At 43.1% G+C, this 19,951-nt stretch overlaps 1 protein-coding gene across 1 annotated transcript in view; it reads right to left on the reverse strand.

Moving 5' to 3' along the window:
- GALNT17 (polypeptide N-acetylgalactosaminyltransferase 17) overlaps positions 1–19,951 on the reverse strand; it is a 412,511-nt gene that overhangs the window by 13,879 nt on the left and 378,681 nt on the right. The window contains exons 7-9 of the mRNA XM_043914905.1: positions 12,039–12,224; positions 9,466–9,603; positions 1,472–1,567 (exon numbers count right to left, since the gene is read on the reverse strand). Of these exons, the coding sequence (XP_043770840.1) occupies positions 1,472–1,567; positions 9,466–9,603; positions 12,039–12,224 (420 nt within the window). The remainder of the gene's footprint in view (positions 1–1,471; positions 1,568–9,465; positions 9,604–12,038; positions 12,225–19,951) is intronic.

The raw sequence follows: 19,951 nt of genomic DNA on the forward strand, positions 1-19,951 counted from the left end.
AGTAGGCAGGAAATTATCTTGAATTCAGTGGACTGGATTTGAATTTAAAATGCCTGGGTTCTGGTCGGCTTTGCTCACAAGCACTCCTTCTCCGTGCCTCAGTTTCTCCACGCTGCCTGCTTGTCTCCTAGAGTGACCACAAGGAGCAAACGACTCAGGATTCAATCTGCCTGGAATTACTTTCAGAGGACCAGTCGCACAATGAAGGGAGTGGGGGTCTGGGTTATGAGAACTACCTGCGGTGACAGCAGAGGAAATACGGCTCGTTTCTTTCCAGACACCAGCTTAACAGGAAAGCAGAAGCGCCCAGAGCAGAGCAAGCCCGTGGCCATGAATGCACGTGAGAGGATGTGTGTGTGCCCGATGCACGTGAGCTTGCTGGTGAACGTGTGTGTTCAGAGAACATGAGAGAGATGAAGGGACCTTACGGGGCATTGTGTCCACTGTCTTCCTTTCATAGACGAACAAAAGGAGAATATGAGTCTGGCTTAGAACTAACCATCTCGTGCGCCTCTGAAATTGAATATGTCTTCCCAGTTTGTGGCCTGCCTTTTATTACTACTGGTTAACATAAAAGCGTTTTACATTTTTATGCATGTCAAGCCTCATGATGTCTTTGAATCTGTTTTCTCCCAGTTCTAGAGGACCTGCTAAGCTCTCCCGGTACACACGTCTATAGACACACGCATGTGCACGCACACCATGGGCTAACACAAAGCTGTCAAAGGAAATTCATTTACCAAGTTCTACTCTTACTGTGTTGGTCGATGGTTTTGCCCTCTTTGGTTATCTTTGCTATCTCCTGAGAGACCAGAAAACACGTGTATTCTTTAAAATGTTACTGCCAGCACACTACTCCTTCCCAATCAGTGCTCGGCACTTGTACCAGCGCTTGCAGACAGGGCCATACTCACCACCAAACTGATGATAGTGGCTAAGACTCCACACTCCCAATGCAGGAGGCCTGGGTTCGATCCCTGCTCAGGGAACTAGATCCCACATACCACAGCTACAGTTCCTGTGTGTGGCAAATAAGACCCAGTGCAGCTGAATAGCTAAATAAACATTAAAGAAAAGCTTACAATGGCCTTTCAGAACAGACACACCAATCAGGTTCTCATGAGGGAAGCAGCTAACTCTTTCTTTGATGTTGTAAGCAGGCTTGCTTGGTTATCAGTAAACATACGTACATGTGACATCTATTTGCCTATTAGCAAATGACACCAAAATGTAAGCACAGTTTCCTTTCAGTAGGAAATGCGCCCCTTTATCCTCTTTATAAATGTGTTGATGCAGCCACCTGTGAATCTTCTCCCTCGTTCCTGTAGAGAAACCACCAGAAAGCCCCTCGCCTGCTCAGAACAGGCAACAACTACCAAAGGAGAGGACAAAAGAAGTTTCCAGAAGTCCTATGGATCCCCAGTAGGTCCGGTGAACTTCCTCCCTTCCTGGTCAGGGACGGGGCTCCTACCTGGGGTCCCCAGCCGTGGCACGGGTACAGTATTGCCGTGTGGTTCTCCATCGGCCCCTGGTCCAAGCAGACGTCTTTCGCCTTGTTGTTGCGAAGCTGCGGGAACAGGCCAAACAGGACCCGTCAGAGCTTGTCTGGCGGAGCGACTGTTCCCCACCCACCACTCCACCCCGACCTGGTTCTGACTTCTTAATGCAGACGCCATGAGACCTCCCCTCCACACCCCCACCTCCAAGTAAGGACCAAAGCCTGAATCTTGGAGGAGATCATTTAGCAAGAAAGACAGTCCTCCAGTGGGTGGTGTGGGCATCGAGCCTCCGCCTGTGACCGCGTACCCCACCAAGCACATAATCCCTCATTCTCAGCATATGTGACATGTTAGCAAACGTTATGGTGGTCATTTTGCGACACGTAAAGGTATCGGATTAACAAGTTGTACCATTTAAAGTGAAGTTGCTCAGTTGTGTCCGACTCTTTGCGACCCCACGGACTGTAGCCCACCAGGCTCCTCTGTCTATGGGATTTTCCAGGCAAGAGTACTGGAGTGAGTTGCCACGTCCCTCTCCAGGAGATCTTCCCGACCCAGGGATTGAACCCGGGTCTCCTGCATTGCAGGCAGACACTTTACCGTCTGAACCAGACTTCCCTGTAGCTCGAATGGTAAAAGAATCTGCTTCCCTTGTGGCTTCATTTGCGTCTCACCTGGTAAAGATTCCACCTGCAATGCTGGAGATCTGGGTTCGATCCCTGGGTTGGGAAGATCCCCTGGAGAAGGGACAGGCTACCCACTCCAGTATTCTGGCCTGGAGAATTCCATGGACAGAGAAGCCTGACGGGCTACAGTTCGTGGGGTCACACAGAATCGGGCTGGACTGAGCGACTAAGACACACAGGGCCCAAGGGCTGCAAAAAACGCACGTCTCCCATTGGCTAGTTCATCTTGCAGCTCCCGCCAGATTCACTCAAGATGGCAACTGGGGCGATCTGAGGTGGTTGCACTGTTACTGTGGAGATTGTACCACTTAAACTTATACAATATTAGCTTCCCTGGTGGTTCAGAAAGTAAAGAATCTGCCTGCAATGGGGAGACCCAAGTTGAATCCCTGGGTGGGGAAGATCCCCTGGAGAAGGGAATGGCAACCCACTCACTATTCTTGCCTGGAGAATCCCAGGGACAGAGGAACCTGGTGGGCTACAGTTCATGTGGTCGCAAAGAGTAAGGACACGACTGAGCGATTAACACTTTCATATGTCAATTATAGATCAATAAAGCTGGAGAGAGAGAGAGAGAGAAAGAAAAAGAACACCAGCTTGGGGAAAAAAAAAAAATCAATAGAGGAGCATTTTTTTGTAGCCTACTGATTTCAAGCCAGAGGAAAGACAGCTTCTGATAGCTGAATATCACCCCTTTTCTCCTGGAACCAATTCTTTGTCTTAAATACTTGTGTTTGAAATACCTAGGGTGGATTCTCTTTTTCTTTTTTTCTTAAAGAGAAGCATTCTTTTAAACCCACGATTCCAAAAGTCCATAAAGAGGGGTGTAGAGAGAAGTGATGAATCAGACATTTCCAAAGATGGTCCAAAGCAAGCAATCTTTAAAGAATGGCAAAGCTAGCTTAGGAGACCACAACTTAGCACCACAACTTTAGTTCCTTTATATTAATAGATGCTTTAAGAAATGCTTGCTTCGAGTGCTTTCAGTGGTACAAAGATATGGAAAAACTCAGACAACTTCTGAGTAAAAAAGTAATTCAGAAGAGTTAGATTTTTGAAAGTGATGAAATTTTAGCAATACTTTTACCCAGGCATTTTGCTTGTATTCTTCTCTCTTTTTTTTTTTTGTATACAGAAGAGCAATATGGTAGAAATGTCTAATGAAGTCTAACAAAGTTTTTAAAATAAGTAAAGTAAAAATGAGAGGTGATAAAATTAATAACAAAATATTGTTTGGGGGACTGACAAAAGATATCCTATTTTTATAAATTTACACTGAATGGTAAGTTGGAAGGCTTCACGTTTAGCAATTATTTCCCTTTTTGAGAATTACTGGCTTATTTCCCCATTGGGATCTCAAGTGGTTTTATTGCAGATTTGTAAGAGCTCTTTACATATTAAGAATATTAATGTTTTTAGGGCATATGTGTTCCATATAATGATATCAGAATGCTAGTCTTTTAAATTTTTTCCTGATGTTTATGCAAACAAATCTATTGTGCAGTAACTTAATAAATGTTTCCTGAAGCTGCTAAGAGTTTGGTATTGTGCTAAGTTTAACAAACACAAAGACTGAAAAACCCAAGAGTACCTGCTCTGAAGGATGGGCTGCAGAGAGAGACAGACACAGGAAGAGCTAGTACAATAGCTGAATTATGCCAGGGCAGCAAAGAGAATGCCCTCACCCCAGCTGAGGCTTCAAAGACTAAGGGGAGGTGACTCCTGAGCTAAATGTTAAAAAGGATTAAGTAAAAGAGATGCTAATGATGTTCTCTTTTTCACTCAGGGGATGTCTACATGGATTTTTACCTTATATTATTATGCTGCACATGTTGGGTTTACGCATATTTTATGTGTGCTGTATTTCATATAAATAATGCTTAAAGAAAAAGAAGATGAGCAAAAGTAAACTAGGGAGCAGAGGTTTTTCCATATGAGCCAAGCACAGAATTTTGAGCAAGAGTTGGTGGCTTAATGTTTCTGTGCACATTGAAGTGCTTGTGCATTGGGAAGACAATATCTTACATGTGTGAGTCAGGACATCACATATTTGCATATCTTTCTTTTTACTTTTTTTTCCTTTTTATTGAAGTATGTTGTTCAGTCTCTAAGTCATGTCCAACTCTTTGCAACCCCATGGATTGCAGCACACCAGACTCCCCTGTCTTTTATTATCTCCCAGAGTTTGCTCAAACTCATGTCTATTGAGTCGGTGACGCCATCCAACCACCTCATCCTCTGTCGCCCCCTTCTCCTCTTGCCCTCAGTGTTTCCCAGCATCCAGGTCTTTTCCAATGAGCCGGCTCTTCGCATCAGGTGGCCAAAGTATTGGAGCTTCAGCTTTTACTGAAGTATGCGTGCATGCTCAGTCACTTCGGTCATTTCCGATTCTTGGGGACCCCATGGACTGTAGCCCACCAGGCTCCTCTGCCCATGGGATTCTCCAGCCAAGAATACTAGAGTGGTTTGCCATTTCCTTCTCCAAGGGATCTTCCCAACCTATGGATCGAACCCACTTAAGTCTCCTGCATTGGCAGGCAGGTTCTTTACCACTAACGCCAACTGGGAAGCCTTACTGAAGTATAGTTAATTTAAAATGTCATTTTAGAATTCATGTTTCCAATGCAGGGGGCACTGGTGCCTTGCCTGGTAGGGGAACTAAGATCCCACATGCCATGGGGCACTGCCAAAAAAAAGTTTAAAAAATCTTTAAATTAGAATTTTTTAAAAAAAATAGAAATTACCAAAATGTGACTAAGAACAGGATATATACAGTTTACAGAACTAGAAAGCTTTTTAAAAAGCCTCCCAACAAGCGAGTTAAAAACTAAGGAAAGAGACTGGAGCATTAAAACCAGAAATATTCACTGGCCTATGGGAAAACACTCAAACAGAATTGTACGTGAAAAACAAAAAGCAGAAAGTACACACAGAATGGGTGGCTAGGCAGGGTGTAGTGAAAACAACCCGTAGGAATGTTAAATCAGAGTTGTCTGAATAAGGCTAGATTTTGTTACTAGACTGAATTTGACTCAGTTTGATGTCTTCCACTTAATACTGTCATCCATCTGAAATATATTTCAGTATACAGTGGGCTCAGCAATCACAGAAGGAGTAACAAGAGGCCAGTGCCCTGACTTGTTAATACTGATCATAGCTGGGAATTGGGATCTGAAATAAGCTTTGTTTTTATCTTCATATTTTCTGTATACTGTATGTACTGAATTTATTACTTAAAAAAGAGAGGAAAATTTTGCAAAAACAAAAGCTTTCCCTCCTCCAAAAATCAGATTATGATCTCTATGTTACCTCTAAGGCCATTCCAACCTTCAGCTCCAGAGATGTCATTTACATTCTGCTTCATGTGAAATGTGCAGTGCACAGCCTGTGGAACGGTGCCCTAGCCTCCTAGCATTTTATCATTTTTATTGTTTCTCTTTTTGTAACTATTTTTCTTCTAATCATAAAATTATCGTATAAATATTAGTGATAATTGAGGAAACATGAGAAAATACCACATTAAAAACTACCTGTCCCCTATGTAGAAGTTTCACCTCCCATTCTCTTGTCTTACTTTATTGTTTAGTCTTTAAGTCATCTCCAACTCTTTTCTGACCCCATGGACTGCAGCCCACCAGGCTCCTCTGTTCATGGGATTTCCCAGGCAAGGATACTGAATGGGTTGCCATTTCATTCTCTGGAGGATCTTCCCGGGCCAGGGATTGAACCCACGTCTTCTGCTTTGCAGGCAGATTCTTTACTACTAATCTAAAATAGTGGCTAATCTAATTTCATAATCCTGACTTTTTTCTCTTAAGGCTTATATTATCAATATTTTTCTTGCATCAAACTTTTGTATATATCTTTTGAAATGCTGCAAAATATTGCAAACTACAATTTAACTAACCTTCAAGTTAAATTCAAATGTTTGATCGAAGAAGCAAAAATCCCTGAGATGAACAATGTTACTGGCAAATCTCTGTCCTCACTTCAGATTATTTGCTTGGGATAGAGTGGAGAGGAAGTAAGCCTTTTAATACATGTGGTTCAAATTGCTTTTTAAAAAGCTTGTTTCAATTTGCACTCTCATCAGAGGATCTATGGTTTTCATATGATCAAGATCTGGCTGGCGAAGCACCAACAGATATTCCAAAAATGAATCTTTGTTCTTTTGGTGTAAGACAAAATGCTACCTCAGTGTATTTTATTTTATTTTTACCCCAGTGTATTTTAAATTTTGTTTTAACTTCTTTGATTATGAAATAAATATAAAAATTCCACCCACTTGTATTTTCTCTTGTACTTTGTCTCTTTTTCTTTGGGGATGTTTTCTCATTTAAATAAAAAATTTCATTTAAAATCTACTTGCAGAGTTCATTATACATTAATGATATTATCCATTCATCTATCGTATTTATGATATACAGATTTCCACCTTGGCATATTATTTCTCCATTCAGTTGATATATAGGTTATTTTAATATTTATGAGCCCATATCAAATGTTGTTTCCCTTTGCATTTTCTTCCATAGCTTTTGCTCTTAGGAAGCCCTTCCCCTTTAAGAGTTCAGATTCATATCTATTTCTGGATGGTTCCATTATGGTTTCTTTTCTTTCATTTAATGCTTATAGTCCATCTGAAATATACTTTGGGATTTGCTTTAAGAATCTAAATTGTTCTCTTTTCCAAAGAGCTGGGTGATTTACCCAATTGTCTTATGAATAATCCTTTCACCGCCCACTGTTCTTCCATGCGATCTTTATGTTTGATCTTTGAAAACCAAAAACAAAAAGAAACATGTTTTTATTTTGAGGAAGACAAGGCTGTGTGCACCTATTAACAGCTAGCAGGACGTGCCAGGTACTGTGCTAAGAAGTCTATATGTGGCGTCTTGTTTTTCATCTTCCCGACAACCCCACGACGTAGGTACTTTCACACCGTCATTTTACAGATGAGGGGACAGACGCTAAAAGGAGCCACTCGGGCTTGAATCCAGCAGGCTGGCTCTCGAATCTTCATGATCCCCAACCACTATACACTTGTGGGCATGCGTGCTCAGTTGCTCAGCCTTATCCATCTCTTTGCGACCCCACGGATTGCAGCCGACCAGGCTCCTCTGTCCATGGGATTCTCCAGGAAAGAATATTAGACTGGGTTGTCAATTCCTCCTCCAGGGGAGCTTCCCGACCCAGGGATCAAACCCACGTCTCTTGAAACTCCTGCATTGGCAGGTGAACTCTTTACCACCAAGCCACCTGGGAAACCCCATAAGAAGCAAGCTCCGCATCCAGATTCCAGCTCGGAAGGGACACTTTGCCCGCACTTTGATGATTTAACCTGGGGCTGACTTAATTCCTCCAAAAGCTTTCTCCCATAAAACAGAAAAAGGCACAACTGCAGAAAAAGGAAATGCTTTAAGTCCACGAGGATTTCTCAGCTTCAGGAGTTCCAGGGAGCCCTGGGAAGAAACCCAAATGCAGAGCGAGTGGGGCATCTCTGTTGGGTCCAGAGCACTTGGCTCCCTGAGGTCTGACCAGAGTCTGCGTCACTAATCCCTCATCCAAAAACACAGGGATGTCACGCGGCAGATGTCCCAGCGCCTACATACACGCACATTGTCAGCAGTGCTGCTTACAATGTTAAAAAAAAAAGAAACAATGGAAATGTCTATGTTTTCAAGCAAAACATAGCCATACACAAAAGGTACCATCTTATACAGCCATTGATAAGGTTGCACAAAAAGGCTTAACCACACAGGAAAATACTGTCTCGTTAGTAACATTTCAAATTACAAGGCACGGTGGACAGCCTGGTTTTAGTTTAAAACTTATATACTTTTTAATACCATCTTATACAGTCATTAATAATGTTGCAGAAAAGTGCTTAAGGACACAGGAAAATATTCTCTACTATTAGTAACATTTCAAATTATATGGCATTGTGGGCAGCCTGGTTTTAGTTTAAAACATATATATATATATATATTTATACCATCTTATACAGCCATTAATAATGTTGCAGGAAAGTGCTTAAGGACACAGGAAAATATTCTCTATTATTAGTAACATTTCAAATTATAAGGCATTGTGGACAGTCTGGTTTTAGTTTAAATATATATATATATATATATATATACATATACCAATACAAATAGATGTGTATATAAAAAGTATATGTATAAACCTGGCAGGCTACAGTCCATGGGGTCGCATGGAGCACACACACACACACACACACACACACACACACTTATATAAAAATAAATATTTTTAGTATAAAGAAATATAAACACACATGTAATAAATCAGACCATATGTCCAAATGTACACATTACCTTTGGGATTAGAATGCTTAAGTCTAATCCTGGCTTCATGATTTATAAGCTATGAGACTTTAGATAATGTATTTAACGTCTCCAAGTCTCAGTGTTCCTATCAATAAAATGGGAATAACACTACTACCTGATAAAGTAAGGATGATTGAACTCATATGTGAAAAACACTTAGAACAGTACCGGCACATTTTAACTGCTCACTGCTATTGTTGCTATTTTCAAAATGCAAATTTATGGCATTTTTACTATGAGAAAGGTCAATCTGTTTTAATGTTCAGAAAAGTGACATTGTCTCAGCATAGAAAATCTGAGAAGAGCATCTGTATCCTTTCTTTGGCAGCAAGTGACCCCGGTGCATATGGCAGTGGGCCCTGGAGAGATAGGTCTAGTCTCCGCCTCTCTTTACATCCAACTTGCCGCTCAGCATCTCAGTACAGGTCCCAGGGTACCTCAAATGCCCTAAACAGAATTTATGGTCCATTCCATACCATAGGCCAAATGATGGCCCACATCCCCATTGTGACATTTATTACATGTATCTCACCACCAGTTGGTGGGGCTTCCCTGGTACCATCAGGCAGATGGTAAAGAATCTGCCTGCAATGCAGGAGACAAAGAGATGAGGGTTCGATCCCTGGGCCAGGAAGATCCCCTGAAGAAGGAACCCTCCAGTATTTTTGCCTGGGGAATCCCATGGACAGAGGATCCTGGAGGGCTACAGTCTGGGGGGGACTGCAAACGGTTGGATACAACTGAGCACACACGCACAATTCACAATTCATTCATACCAGCTGGTGAGAGCCTTGCTGTGAAGGCCAGCACCTCTAAAAGAACTAATCACTGAATGAATGAATGAGTGAATGACTTTGTCATTCACCCCCAGCCAAGCGATCCACAGCCCCCTGCACGGCCATCCAAGTCGAGAGCAAGTGTGGTCTTCATTACCTCCCCGTAGGCGACGGTGTTATTGTATCTTCTCATTTCTGGGTAGACGTGGTCCAGATACCACTGGAAATTCTTACACTTTAAACTTTTCCTTAAGGCTCTTCTTTCGGAGACATCGCCTATGTCAATTCCTGGATTCTGAAAGCAAGCAAAGGGTTTAGTGATTGGGAGGCTCTGGCCAGAGCAGAGGACGGGCAGTGTCACCTTCGGGGAAACCATCAGAGAGAAATCTGAAGCCTGTACCTGATCCTTTAGCTCTGAGCTAGCTAGTACTGTCCCCCTGGGCACAGTATGCAGCCCCCCAAGCCAGTCTTCCTCATCACCATGAAAGGGATCCTGCAATACTTGGATACTGACAACCTGCCTTCCCAGCTCCATCTCTGCCATTTCTTCAGTGACTCTCAGACCCAATTATTACAGGAATTATTTGATTAAGACGAGAAAAGAAATGCCTATAACCACCTCCTGCCTTTCCTTTTTGTACATGTGTAATTCCCCCTTCCCCCCTTTGCAGGCTCTTTGTGAAGTTCATTATATGCAGATGTGAAAATAATTTTCCATTGCAAAGCTTGTAATGATGTTCTAATGAATAATTCACTCTGCTTTTACAGAAATGAACCTGTAATGGGCTGCTGTGTGCTGACAGGGGAAAATAAAGTAGCTGAAATATGACTCCAGAGTCAGCCACAAGACGGCTCTGACCCGGTAGAGACAGGATACCCCTTCACTATGACGGGCAGGCAAGGAGCATTTTAGAGCAGGAGGAGAAGAGTTTAAATGATTTCATTAAGATTTCTTCTTCGGCAACCGAACAGGGATTTTTAAAAGAAAAGTCCCTTTAAATGTCAAACTTATTAACATTCAAAGGCAAACCTGGGCAGTGATATTTTAACTCTTTATTTTACTATACTTAGCAAGATTAATGAGGATGGTCATTTGTGAAAAGACAGGTAAGGAACACTGGCATTAGGGACCTGAGGTGGTTTGTAATGATGGAGAAAGCATTGGGAGACCAGCCTTGAGTTCTTCTGACCCAAAGTCACATCCCCAGCCTAGGTCACTGCTCTCACCTCAAACAAGAAAAATAACAACACTTGTTCCAATGATGTCACAGGGCTGTAGGCAGAGCTGAACGAAAACACCATTTCACATCCCTGCCCTATGATGTGCTGGGTGTAGGACCTTAAGCAAGTCAATTTAACTTGCCAGAGTTGTGGTTTACCCATCTATAAAATGGACATCATAATAGGTTCACATCAAACTAGCAGTTATTGAACACAGTATTTGTTATGCTCTGTTTTAAGTCTCATTTTTATCTTCCCAGGAGCCCTATGAGATCAAGGTTACCAATCTCGACTCTATAGATGAGGACATCAGGGCAGGTAGTTCCTCTGTCATGAGGTTGTTATGAGGGGTAAATGAGATATTGCAAACAAGAACCTTAGTGAGTGCCTGGGACAGTATAAGGGGCTCAGCAAAGGTTGCTATTTTATATAACAATGTGGAAAATCACTTCTAGCTTAATGGCTATAAAGTGCTATGTGGCCGGAAGGGGGTTTTCAGTGCTTTAGAACATTATTTTAATAATTGTAACAACAATGATAAAAAATTCTTCACTTGTATCCTGTTTATCCACAAACCTAGACATATTTGACTGCACTTCTCTTGTCTGGGGTTCCAGCCTCCTGAAACACAGGGGCTGCTGTTTCTCAGTGGGAACAATTCCATGGCTCGGACACCTACAGGAGCTCCAGCTGAACAGATAAACCTGACTATGGTTGAGAGTACAGGTCAGCAAACCGGGCTATGGAGGACAAAAATGCTTGCCAACATTTCACATCCTGTGCCAGGCATTGCTCCAAGTACATCACATGTCCTTAGCTTTAGTACTTAATACTCAGATTAAGTACTTCCAATTTAGTTCTCACAATCGACCTAAAGGAAGGAGGGCTTGCTATAATCCCCATTTGATAACTGAGGAACCTAAGATATAGAGATGATAATTAGATTTGTTCAACATGTCATAATTATAAGTGGCAAGGCTGGGATTCCAAACAAGCCTGTGCATAACTGCCATACAAGACTCCTGTGGGGCTATAGTAATGGGAATTTTCCTAGATTATATTCTGGGTGGAATATGGAAGATAACTGAAGAGCCGTGTAAGCAAAGATCCAGCGTGCAGTAGGGACCTACATCACAGGGCAGCTGGAGCTCTGCAGGAAGTGAGAGCGCATGATGGAGTCTGGTGCCAAAAACTGGGCTAGCATCTTCTAGAGTCAGTGCACACTCAGGAGCAGGTCTTGACACTCAGTGTTAAGATGAATATAACGAGACTGGAATTAACACACTATAGTCCTTCTAATCTCTGTAAATGGATTTAGAGATTTCCATGGTGCCAATCCCCATGTAAAGCAGGGGTTCTAAAACCTGGAGGTCTGTGAGCCACCTCAAAGTCTATTTATAGTCTTGCAAGGGTGCGCATCTTTCTGGGGAGGAAGCATTGGCTTAGTAAAGGGATCAGTGACCGGTCAAGCACAAGGTCAGTGTTCTAGGGTGATGGGGAAGGTCCTACCTCTAGCGGCAGATTCCACGCTATGTACACGTGAGACTTGTAGTCGTCCATCCAGACTTCGGCAACCCGTAGAGCATTCCTCTTGGTGTAGAAGCCGATGTTGCTGTTGTATGGCTTCTTCTTCCGCTCGATGTGGGCCACCCGTGAGCAAGGCAGGACCTCCATGCTGCCCCCACACAGCCACACCTGCGGGGGCAAGGACTTCATCAGCCCAACAGAGAAATTCCCAAAGACCACTGTTTCTGCCCCCCAACCCTCAACTTGAAAGCAGTGGTTCAGGAGGCAGCATGAGTGAGAAATATATTTTATTATATAAAGCCACTGAGATTTGGGGGCTGGTTTGTTACTGCAGCAGAGCTTAACCTCACCTGACTAACACTGGTAGAAAAACAGGTTTGGAGAATTTCTCTTATAGATACAACAGCTCAGAATATTAAAATCTATCTCTTCCTAAGAAATATCCATACATGTGAGGTGCCCCTAGTGACATGGGTTTTCTGAATTTCCCAGTAAAGCACAATTGGCGCCCATGAAGGTTTTCTTTCCAATCTGAAGTTGTGCCCTATAGAACTATAAGGGAAAATTCAAACTAAAATAACAGACCATCTTTATTCATAGAAGCACAAAGGGTACAATGGTCTAATTCTACATTACCAACATGCTCTATTTTGGAGTCTCTTAAGAGCACAGATGCCCGGCCTTCTGGAAGCATCCACCCCAGTGCCATCACATACAGGTGGCACTTGTGGCTGGAATATTTAAGTGGAAGGCTGAAATGTTAATTGTCTTTAAGAGCTGCAAACGTCCAAGGAGGTGACAACTTGCCATCTTCTTCAGGGGCACAGCAGGCTTCCAGGATCAAATGGCCCTGCTCCCAGAGGAAAATGGGACCATCTAATTTCTCTTGGTCCCAAACAGGATAAACAAAGCATTTCCAACTGTCAAGAAGGACTAATCTGTTAGGACTTCCCTGGTGGTCCAGTGGTTAGGAATCCCCCCTGCCAGTGCCGGGGACACAGGTTCCATCTCTAGTCTGGGAAGAGTTCACATGCTGAAGGGCAACAAAGTCCATGTGCACAACCAGTGAGCCCACGCACTCCAGAGCCTGTGCTGGGCAACAACAGAAGCCACCGCAAGGAGAAAGCCCTCGTGCGGAAAGGAAGACCCAGTGAAGCCAAAAATAAAATACATAAAGAATACTTTTTTTGAAAAGAAGGACTAATTTGTAAAAATGAACTTCCTGGTACTGATGAAGGAGAAGAGGAAGAAGACACGGAGAAGTTTCAGGGATCCCTGAGACACTCTCGTATACGCTCTATAAATGAGATTGTGGGTGAGTGTTTCAAGTCAGCACTGACCCACTTCAAGCTCTTCCACCTTTTAGTTTCCCAAACTCCCTTCGTGAGGATACTGGGACCTTCTCGAGTGTTTGCACACCTCCTTTGGTCCTTTATTGATTGAATTTAGTGGCAAATTCTTGCAAGTGTATGTGTGTGTGTGCACATGCATGTGCTTCTGTTTCTATTACCCAACCTCTGGCTACCCCACAGGGAAATGATACAGATGGAAAACTCTCACCATAATTAAGAATCCTCACCTTGCCTGTTTCTTCAAGGAGGAGACTGGGGGCTAAGAGACTGTAGACACTGGGTGGTCCAGACTAGTTTGATTTGTGACCTGACAGCTAGATGCTCCCATGAGTTGGGACAGACCCAGCTGCTGGCAGTAGAAGGGAGCCAAGTCAGGGAAGCAAAATATGGCAAGAAGTTTGTGGGGGTAATAAGGGCAAGAGACCTTATGTGGTAAAAGAAGGTGGCTGAATTCCCAGGAGTGGACAACACACAAACACACAGGATTCCAGGATATGCAACCCTGGAAAGTTTCAAGATTCTGAGAGTGAATGGAAAGACATCTCATGTTCACAGATGAGAAGACTTAATATAGTTAGCAGAACTTCCCAAATGGATTTAAATATTCAACACAATCTTTATCAAAAAAACCCAATGGCTTCTTGGCAGAAATTAACAAACTGGTTCTAAATTTCATACAGAAATACAAGGGGCCCAAAATAACCTAGTAAAGAACAAACTCGGAGGATTTCTACTTCTGATATCAAAATTTATCACAGAGCTACCATAATCAGGACAGTGTGGTACTGCAATGAGGAAGACATAGATCAACAGAACAGAATCCATTGAGAGTCCAGAGGTAAACCCTCACATCTGTGGATAGCACCAAGACAATTCAGTGGGGGAAAAATAGTTTTACAAAAGCTGTTCTGGGACAACATGCAAAAGAGTGATTTTGGACCACCACCTCACAACATATACAAAAATTAACTCAGAATGGGAACTTCCCTGGTGGTCCAGTGGCTCAGACTTGGCGGTCCCAATGCCAGGGACCTGGGTTTGATCCCTGGTTAGGGAACTAGATCCCACATGCTGCAGCTAAGGGTTTGCTTGTACTGTATGCTACAATTAAAATCTAATGCAGGCTGCAATGAAGACAGAAGATCCTGTGTGCTGCAATTAAGACCAGGTGCAGCCAAATGTACTCTTTGGTTGTCTGGCTTATATTCAGCAAAGGTATTTTGAGATTGGTCTTTATAGTTCCATCTATCAATAGTTTGGGCTTCCCTGGTGGCTCAGATGGTAAAGAATCCACCTGCAATGCAGGAGACCTGGGTTTGATCCCTGGTTGGGAAGACATCCTGGAGAAGAGAACAGCTACCCACTCCAATATTCTGGCCTGGAGAATTCCATGGACTGTAGAGTCCATGGGGTCGCAAAGAGTCGGACACGACTGAGCAACTTCCACTCCACTTCAGTTCATGTCAATAGTTTACTCCTTTTTATTGTTGAGTCATACTCCCTTGTATGGATATACTAGAGTTTTTTTCCATTTATCTCTTGATAGTTGTTCTGAGTTTAGTTATACTACAAAGAAAGCTGCTGTGGACATCATAGAACAAACAAATAAGTAAATAAATACTTAAAAAATTAACTCAAAATGGATCAAAGACCTAAATATAAGAGCCAAAGCTATACAACTCTTGAAAGAAAACATGGAGTAAATTTTCATGACCTAGGACTAGGCAAAGATTTATCAACTGATGAATGGATAAGCAAAACACAGTACATTCATACAATGGAATATTATTTAATAATAAAAACAAAATTTAGACACATGCTATAACATGGATGAACTCTGACATGATGTAAGTGAAACAGCTGGTCACAAAGGACTGTATATCATTTGATTCCGTTTATATGAAATGCCCAGTAAAAGAAAATCCATAGAGACAGAAAGTAAACTGATGGTTGCCAAGGGCTTCAGGTAGGGTCACGGGATAGAGTGACTGCTAATGGGTTCGGAGTTTCCTTTTAGGGTGATGAAAATGTTCTAATATTGATTATAGCAAATACTGGAAAACTTTTTGAATCTACTAAAAACCAATGAGTTGGACACTTTAAATGGGTGAACTCTAACAGTGTGTGAATATCTCAACAAAGCTGTAACAAAAATAGACAAACGAATGAATACACAGAGAGATGGGGAAAAGAAGATTCAAGGGATGGATTCCAGTTTGGGGAGGGAAGGGGTCACAAAGAGACACGACTGAGCAACTTTCACTTTCTCTTTTCTGGAGGACTGGAAAAAGCAAAGCTGAGCTTGGTGAGGATCTCAGATGGTTGACTTCTTCTTAGCATCATGTTTTCATATTTTATCCATGCTGCAATGAATTACTGCATTGCTTTATACAGTAGAATACTATTCCATTGTATAGATGTCCTACAATTTCTTTATATATTTAATAGTTGATGGCCACTCGGGTTGTTTCATTTAATAGTTGATGGCCACTCGGGTTGTTTCCATTTGACAATTAAAAATAACACTTCCATGAATATTCATATACAGGTTTTTATATCTATGGATATATGTTTTCATTTCCCCTGGTACCTATCCTACCAGTGGCTTTGCTGGGTCATAGGGTAACTCTATGTTTAACCTTTTGAGGATCTACTAGACTTCTCCAAATTAGCCGCACCATTCTACATTCCCCCAGCAGTGTAATGAGGTTCTTAGTTCTCCCCATCCTAGTCACTGTCCATCGTTTTGATTAGAGTCATCCTAGTGGATGTGAAGTAGCATCATATTTTGGCTTTGATTTGCATCTCCCTGATGGCTAACGATGTGAGCATTTTCTCTTGCACTTCTTGGCCATCCGTCTGTCTGCAGAGAAGTATTTTGAGACCCTCCACCCAATTTTTAATTGGACCGTTTGTCTTTATATGATGAGCTGAGGCCTCCGGGTGAAAATGAAGTTGGCTTCCAGGGTCTTTTCTCTCTCTCTCATCTTGCACTTCATCATCTTTTTGGATTCCAATGCGCAAGGTCTTTCAAATCATTCCTTACGGGCAGTCTCTTCCATGGAACTCTATGTAGGGCTGGCGTGGAGAGGGCAGTGAGGTGCAGAGAAATGAACCAGGTGGCGGAGGCCAACATTCTTGCTCTGCCTCCTCCAAAAACTCGTTGTGACATCAAACAAGTCCCTTTCTCCCCCTCCCCACCAGGTGCCCGAGACTGTTCCGCCCGGGGTCTCAGCCAAACCTAACAAGGCAGCTCTGCAGCTCCCTGGTCACCCAGGGACGAAGCGGTGCCCTGTGCTGCTGTCTTGCAGGATGCTGCTTTATCGTAAAGTAAGTCATGCTTGGCTTTTCTCAGCATGAGAATAAGGAACCCCGGGACTCCAACGGGAGAATTCCAGACAGTGGACAGGTCAGCCAGCCGGAAAGGGGCGGGCTTCTCTGTGAAGGCCTCCAGTCTGTTTTCAGCAAGCTTTCTTTCCAATTCATGAGGACAGATACCTGAAGGAACAGGAGACGTCACTGGCACCTTTCTCCATCTCAGGAGAGGAGCCAAGAGACGTTTCTCTAGATTTTGTCATGTAGATTTGGAATATAGGAGAGAAAAAAGTTTACCCCTACAAAAGTGAGGGGAGGGGAGTCAAAGAACCCAGAATTAAATAAACTGATGTGGTTCCTGTGACCACATCCTGCAATCTGTATCAAAAGGTGTTCAAGGACCACCTAGGCTCCTGTAACCCCAACACTCCATCCCATCGGAGACGGGGGAATCCCCCCGACCCTCACCTTCAGAGTCCTTAGTTCCACGGAATCCTTTCAAGGCCTGACCTAGTATGAGACCCTGAGAACCTGGAAGCCCAGTTCTGGGGCCCCCCTTTCATCCTCTCTCTCAGGAAGTGAAGCCCTAAAGCTCTGGAGCTGGTCTCTCAATGTCTCCTCCCCACGGATAGGAATTCTTCCTGGTATCAGATTGAAGTCACTTTGGAAAGCATTTAAACCTATTTACAACATTAAAAGCAGCCTTGGAGGAGTGCTCAATGGAGAAATTATATCAACAACCCCGTCTGTGACCCAAGAGCTTGCAAATTTTAGCCTTTTGTCTGTCGGCAAAGATCTGTTCAAAACAATGCAGATTTCTGACTAAGAGAACATTTACTTTGTTACTTCTGTCTTTCCAATCTTTTTCGAGACTCCCTGATAACCCACTACCCAGATGGACCCCTGATCCTTGGTGCTCCCCTCTGTCAGCCTGGAGATGGTGAGCTGGTTTTTCCCAGTTTAAACGCACATTCCATCCCACTAAATTGGATGGACACATACTAGCTTTCCTTCACAAATCCTTTTCCAAAAATTCAATTTCAAACCTCTCTTTTATTTATGATTGTTTCTCAGAAATAGGATTTACCAATATGGACCTCAAGACATATTTCAATTAAAATGCCACAGAGGCGAGAACCTCTAAAATACCTGAATTCTATTGCCAGTTGATCCAAGTCATTTCTCTTAATGCAAGATGAGGAATTAAAACGGAGCTTGGCAAATGACATGTGATTTCACAGGAGGAGAAAAACGCATATTGAAAGCAGCTTGATTGATGGAGCATGAAAAAAGAGTGTTGGGAAAGCTTTTTGTTCCTTTCTTTTGATTTTTGTTGCTGTTGCTTATGCATGTAAAAGAATAATATTGGGGAGGAAAATAAATGATATCAGGTTTATGCTCATCGACTTAAAATTTTTCCCAGCCTTACTAGCTAGTCTGCCAGCATGTAACTGTCAGAGAGGTCTGGGCCTCTATGTTAGAAAAACAGCTCAAAGCAGCCTCAATCAGCCCCCTTGGGGTCAGTTTGGCCCTGTCTTCCCCCATCCCTCGCGTCTCTCTTTTTCCCTGTACTTAAGACTGCCCCACACTGGCTTTCTCTGGCTCTTTCCATCTCTGACCTCTTTACAGACACCTCCCTTTGGCCTATCCCTCCTTGCAAAGAGCAGCTCTGACCAAGTAGATATTAAGCATTTTATCCATCTTTGCACTCCCAGCACCCAACTGGTAATTCTTGCAATTTCCCTCTCTTAGTCATTTAAGCTACATACATGTATACTAAGACCGGAGCTTGGAGCTAAATGCTGCCAGGGATATAAAGGTAATTGAGACATGGAACCTAGGCGTAGTCTTTGTTCTGTCCTCAGAGCTTATAACTGGAATTCCAGCAGAGTGTTGAGAACTGCTCTAGAGCCCCGGGGTGGAAGCAGCCCCAAGGAGGTGGCAGGGTGGGGCAGTGGTAACATTGTGTTCATTTCTCCACATATGCATCCATGCTCTACCATCATCCAGTCTGCATTCTGCCTGTGATTAAAGAGGCGCTACCCCACTCCAGTATTCTTGCCTGGAAAATCCCATGGATGGAGGAGCCTGGTAGGCTGCAGTCCATGGGATCGCTAAGAGTCGGACATGACTGAGTGACTTCACTTTCACTTTTCACTTTCATGCATTGGAGAAGGAAATGGCAACCCACTCCAGTGTTCTTGCCTGGAGAATCCCAGGGATGGGGAAGCCTGGTGGGCTGATATCTATAGGGTCACACAGAGTCGGACACGACTGAAGCGACTTAGCAGCAGCAAAGAGGAGCTGGTAGGATGTGGAAGAATCAGGCTTAACCTCAGGAGGACAGTGAATTAGATTCAGTTCTTTTTCTCTTTAATCTATATTTTTTATTGAAGTAAAGTTGTGTGTATATATATATATGTATATATATATATATATTTTTTAAGACATCTACTTTTTTAAGGTCTGTTACTATCATTGGCCAAAAATGTCAACTAATTTTTAAAATGTTGGACAAGTAATTGGGTTAGGAGCCACAGATATCAGGGAAGTGTGGGGTTTTCTGAGACTGATGATAAGCTGTGAGTCAGGAAAGACACAGGATGGAGCGTGAGGGTCCAGGGACTTGGGGGCAAAGTAAATGGTCCAGTCATTATGACGACCAACAGGAACCAGACAAGGTTGGCCTTAGGAGCCGGAATGCTGCCACCACAGCAGAGTCTAAAGACTAGAAATTCCAGACCATCATACCAGTCAATGCTCTTGGATATGCTGAATGATTAAGATTCAAGGAAAGACAAATGCAGATCCCAGTTCACTCGGGTCTGGGTGCAAAAGGAAACTCAGAACCATCAGGTGACCCTCCTGAGTCAATCTGAGCCTGAGGCTGGCGGCCGGGGGCCTGATGGGTTACAGCATCAGTAGATTTCACCATCTCTTCAATTTTTTTGATGTAAACTTAGGACTTTGATCAGGAAAGGTTTCTTACAAATGGGAGGGGACACTCATATGCCAAGAAGATGAGGAATCTCCTCTTAATGAATTCCAACTTCTATTTTGGTGTCAGACAGACCAGAGAACCATGGATGTTCTCCTTGGGCACGTAACTGTCAGCTGACAAACCAAACCCAAGCATGGCACCACCCATGGCAAGGAGCGGGCCAGCCTTTGCCAGTGTCAGCACCGGTTCCTGCAGACTCCACCACAAAGGCCGTAACCTGGGCAGCA

This window comes from Cervus elaphus, chromosome 10 (assembly GCF_910594005.1).
Source record: "Cervus elaphus chromosome 10, mCerEla1.1, whole genome shotgun sequence".
NCBI classification, from domain to species: domain Eukaryota; kingdom Metazoa; phylum Chordata; class Mammalia; order Artiodactyla; family Cervidae; genus Cervus; species Cervus elaphus.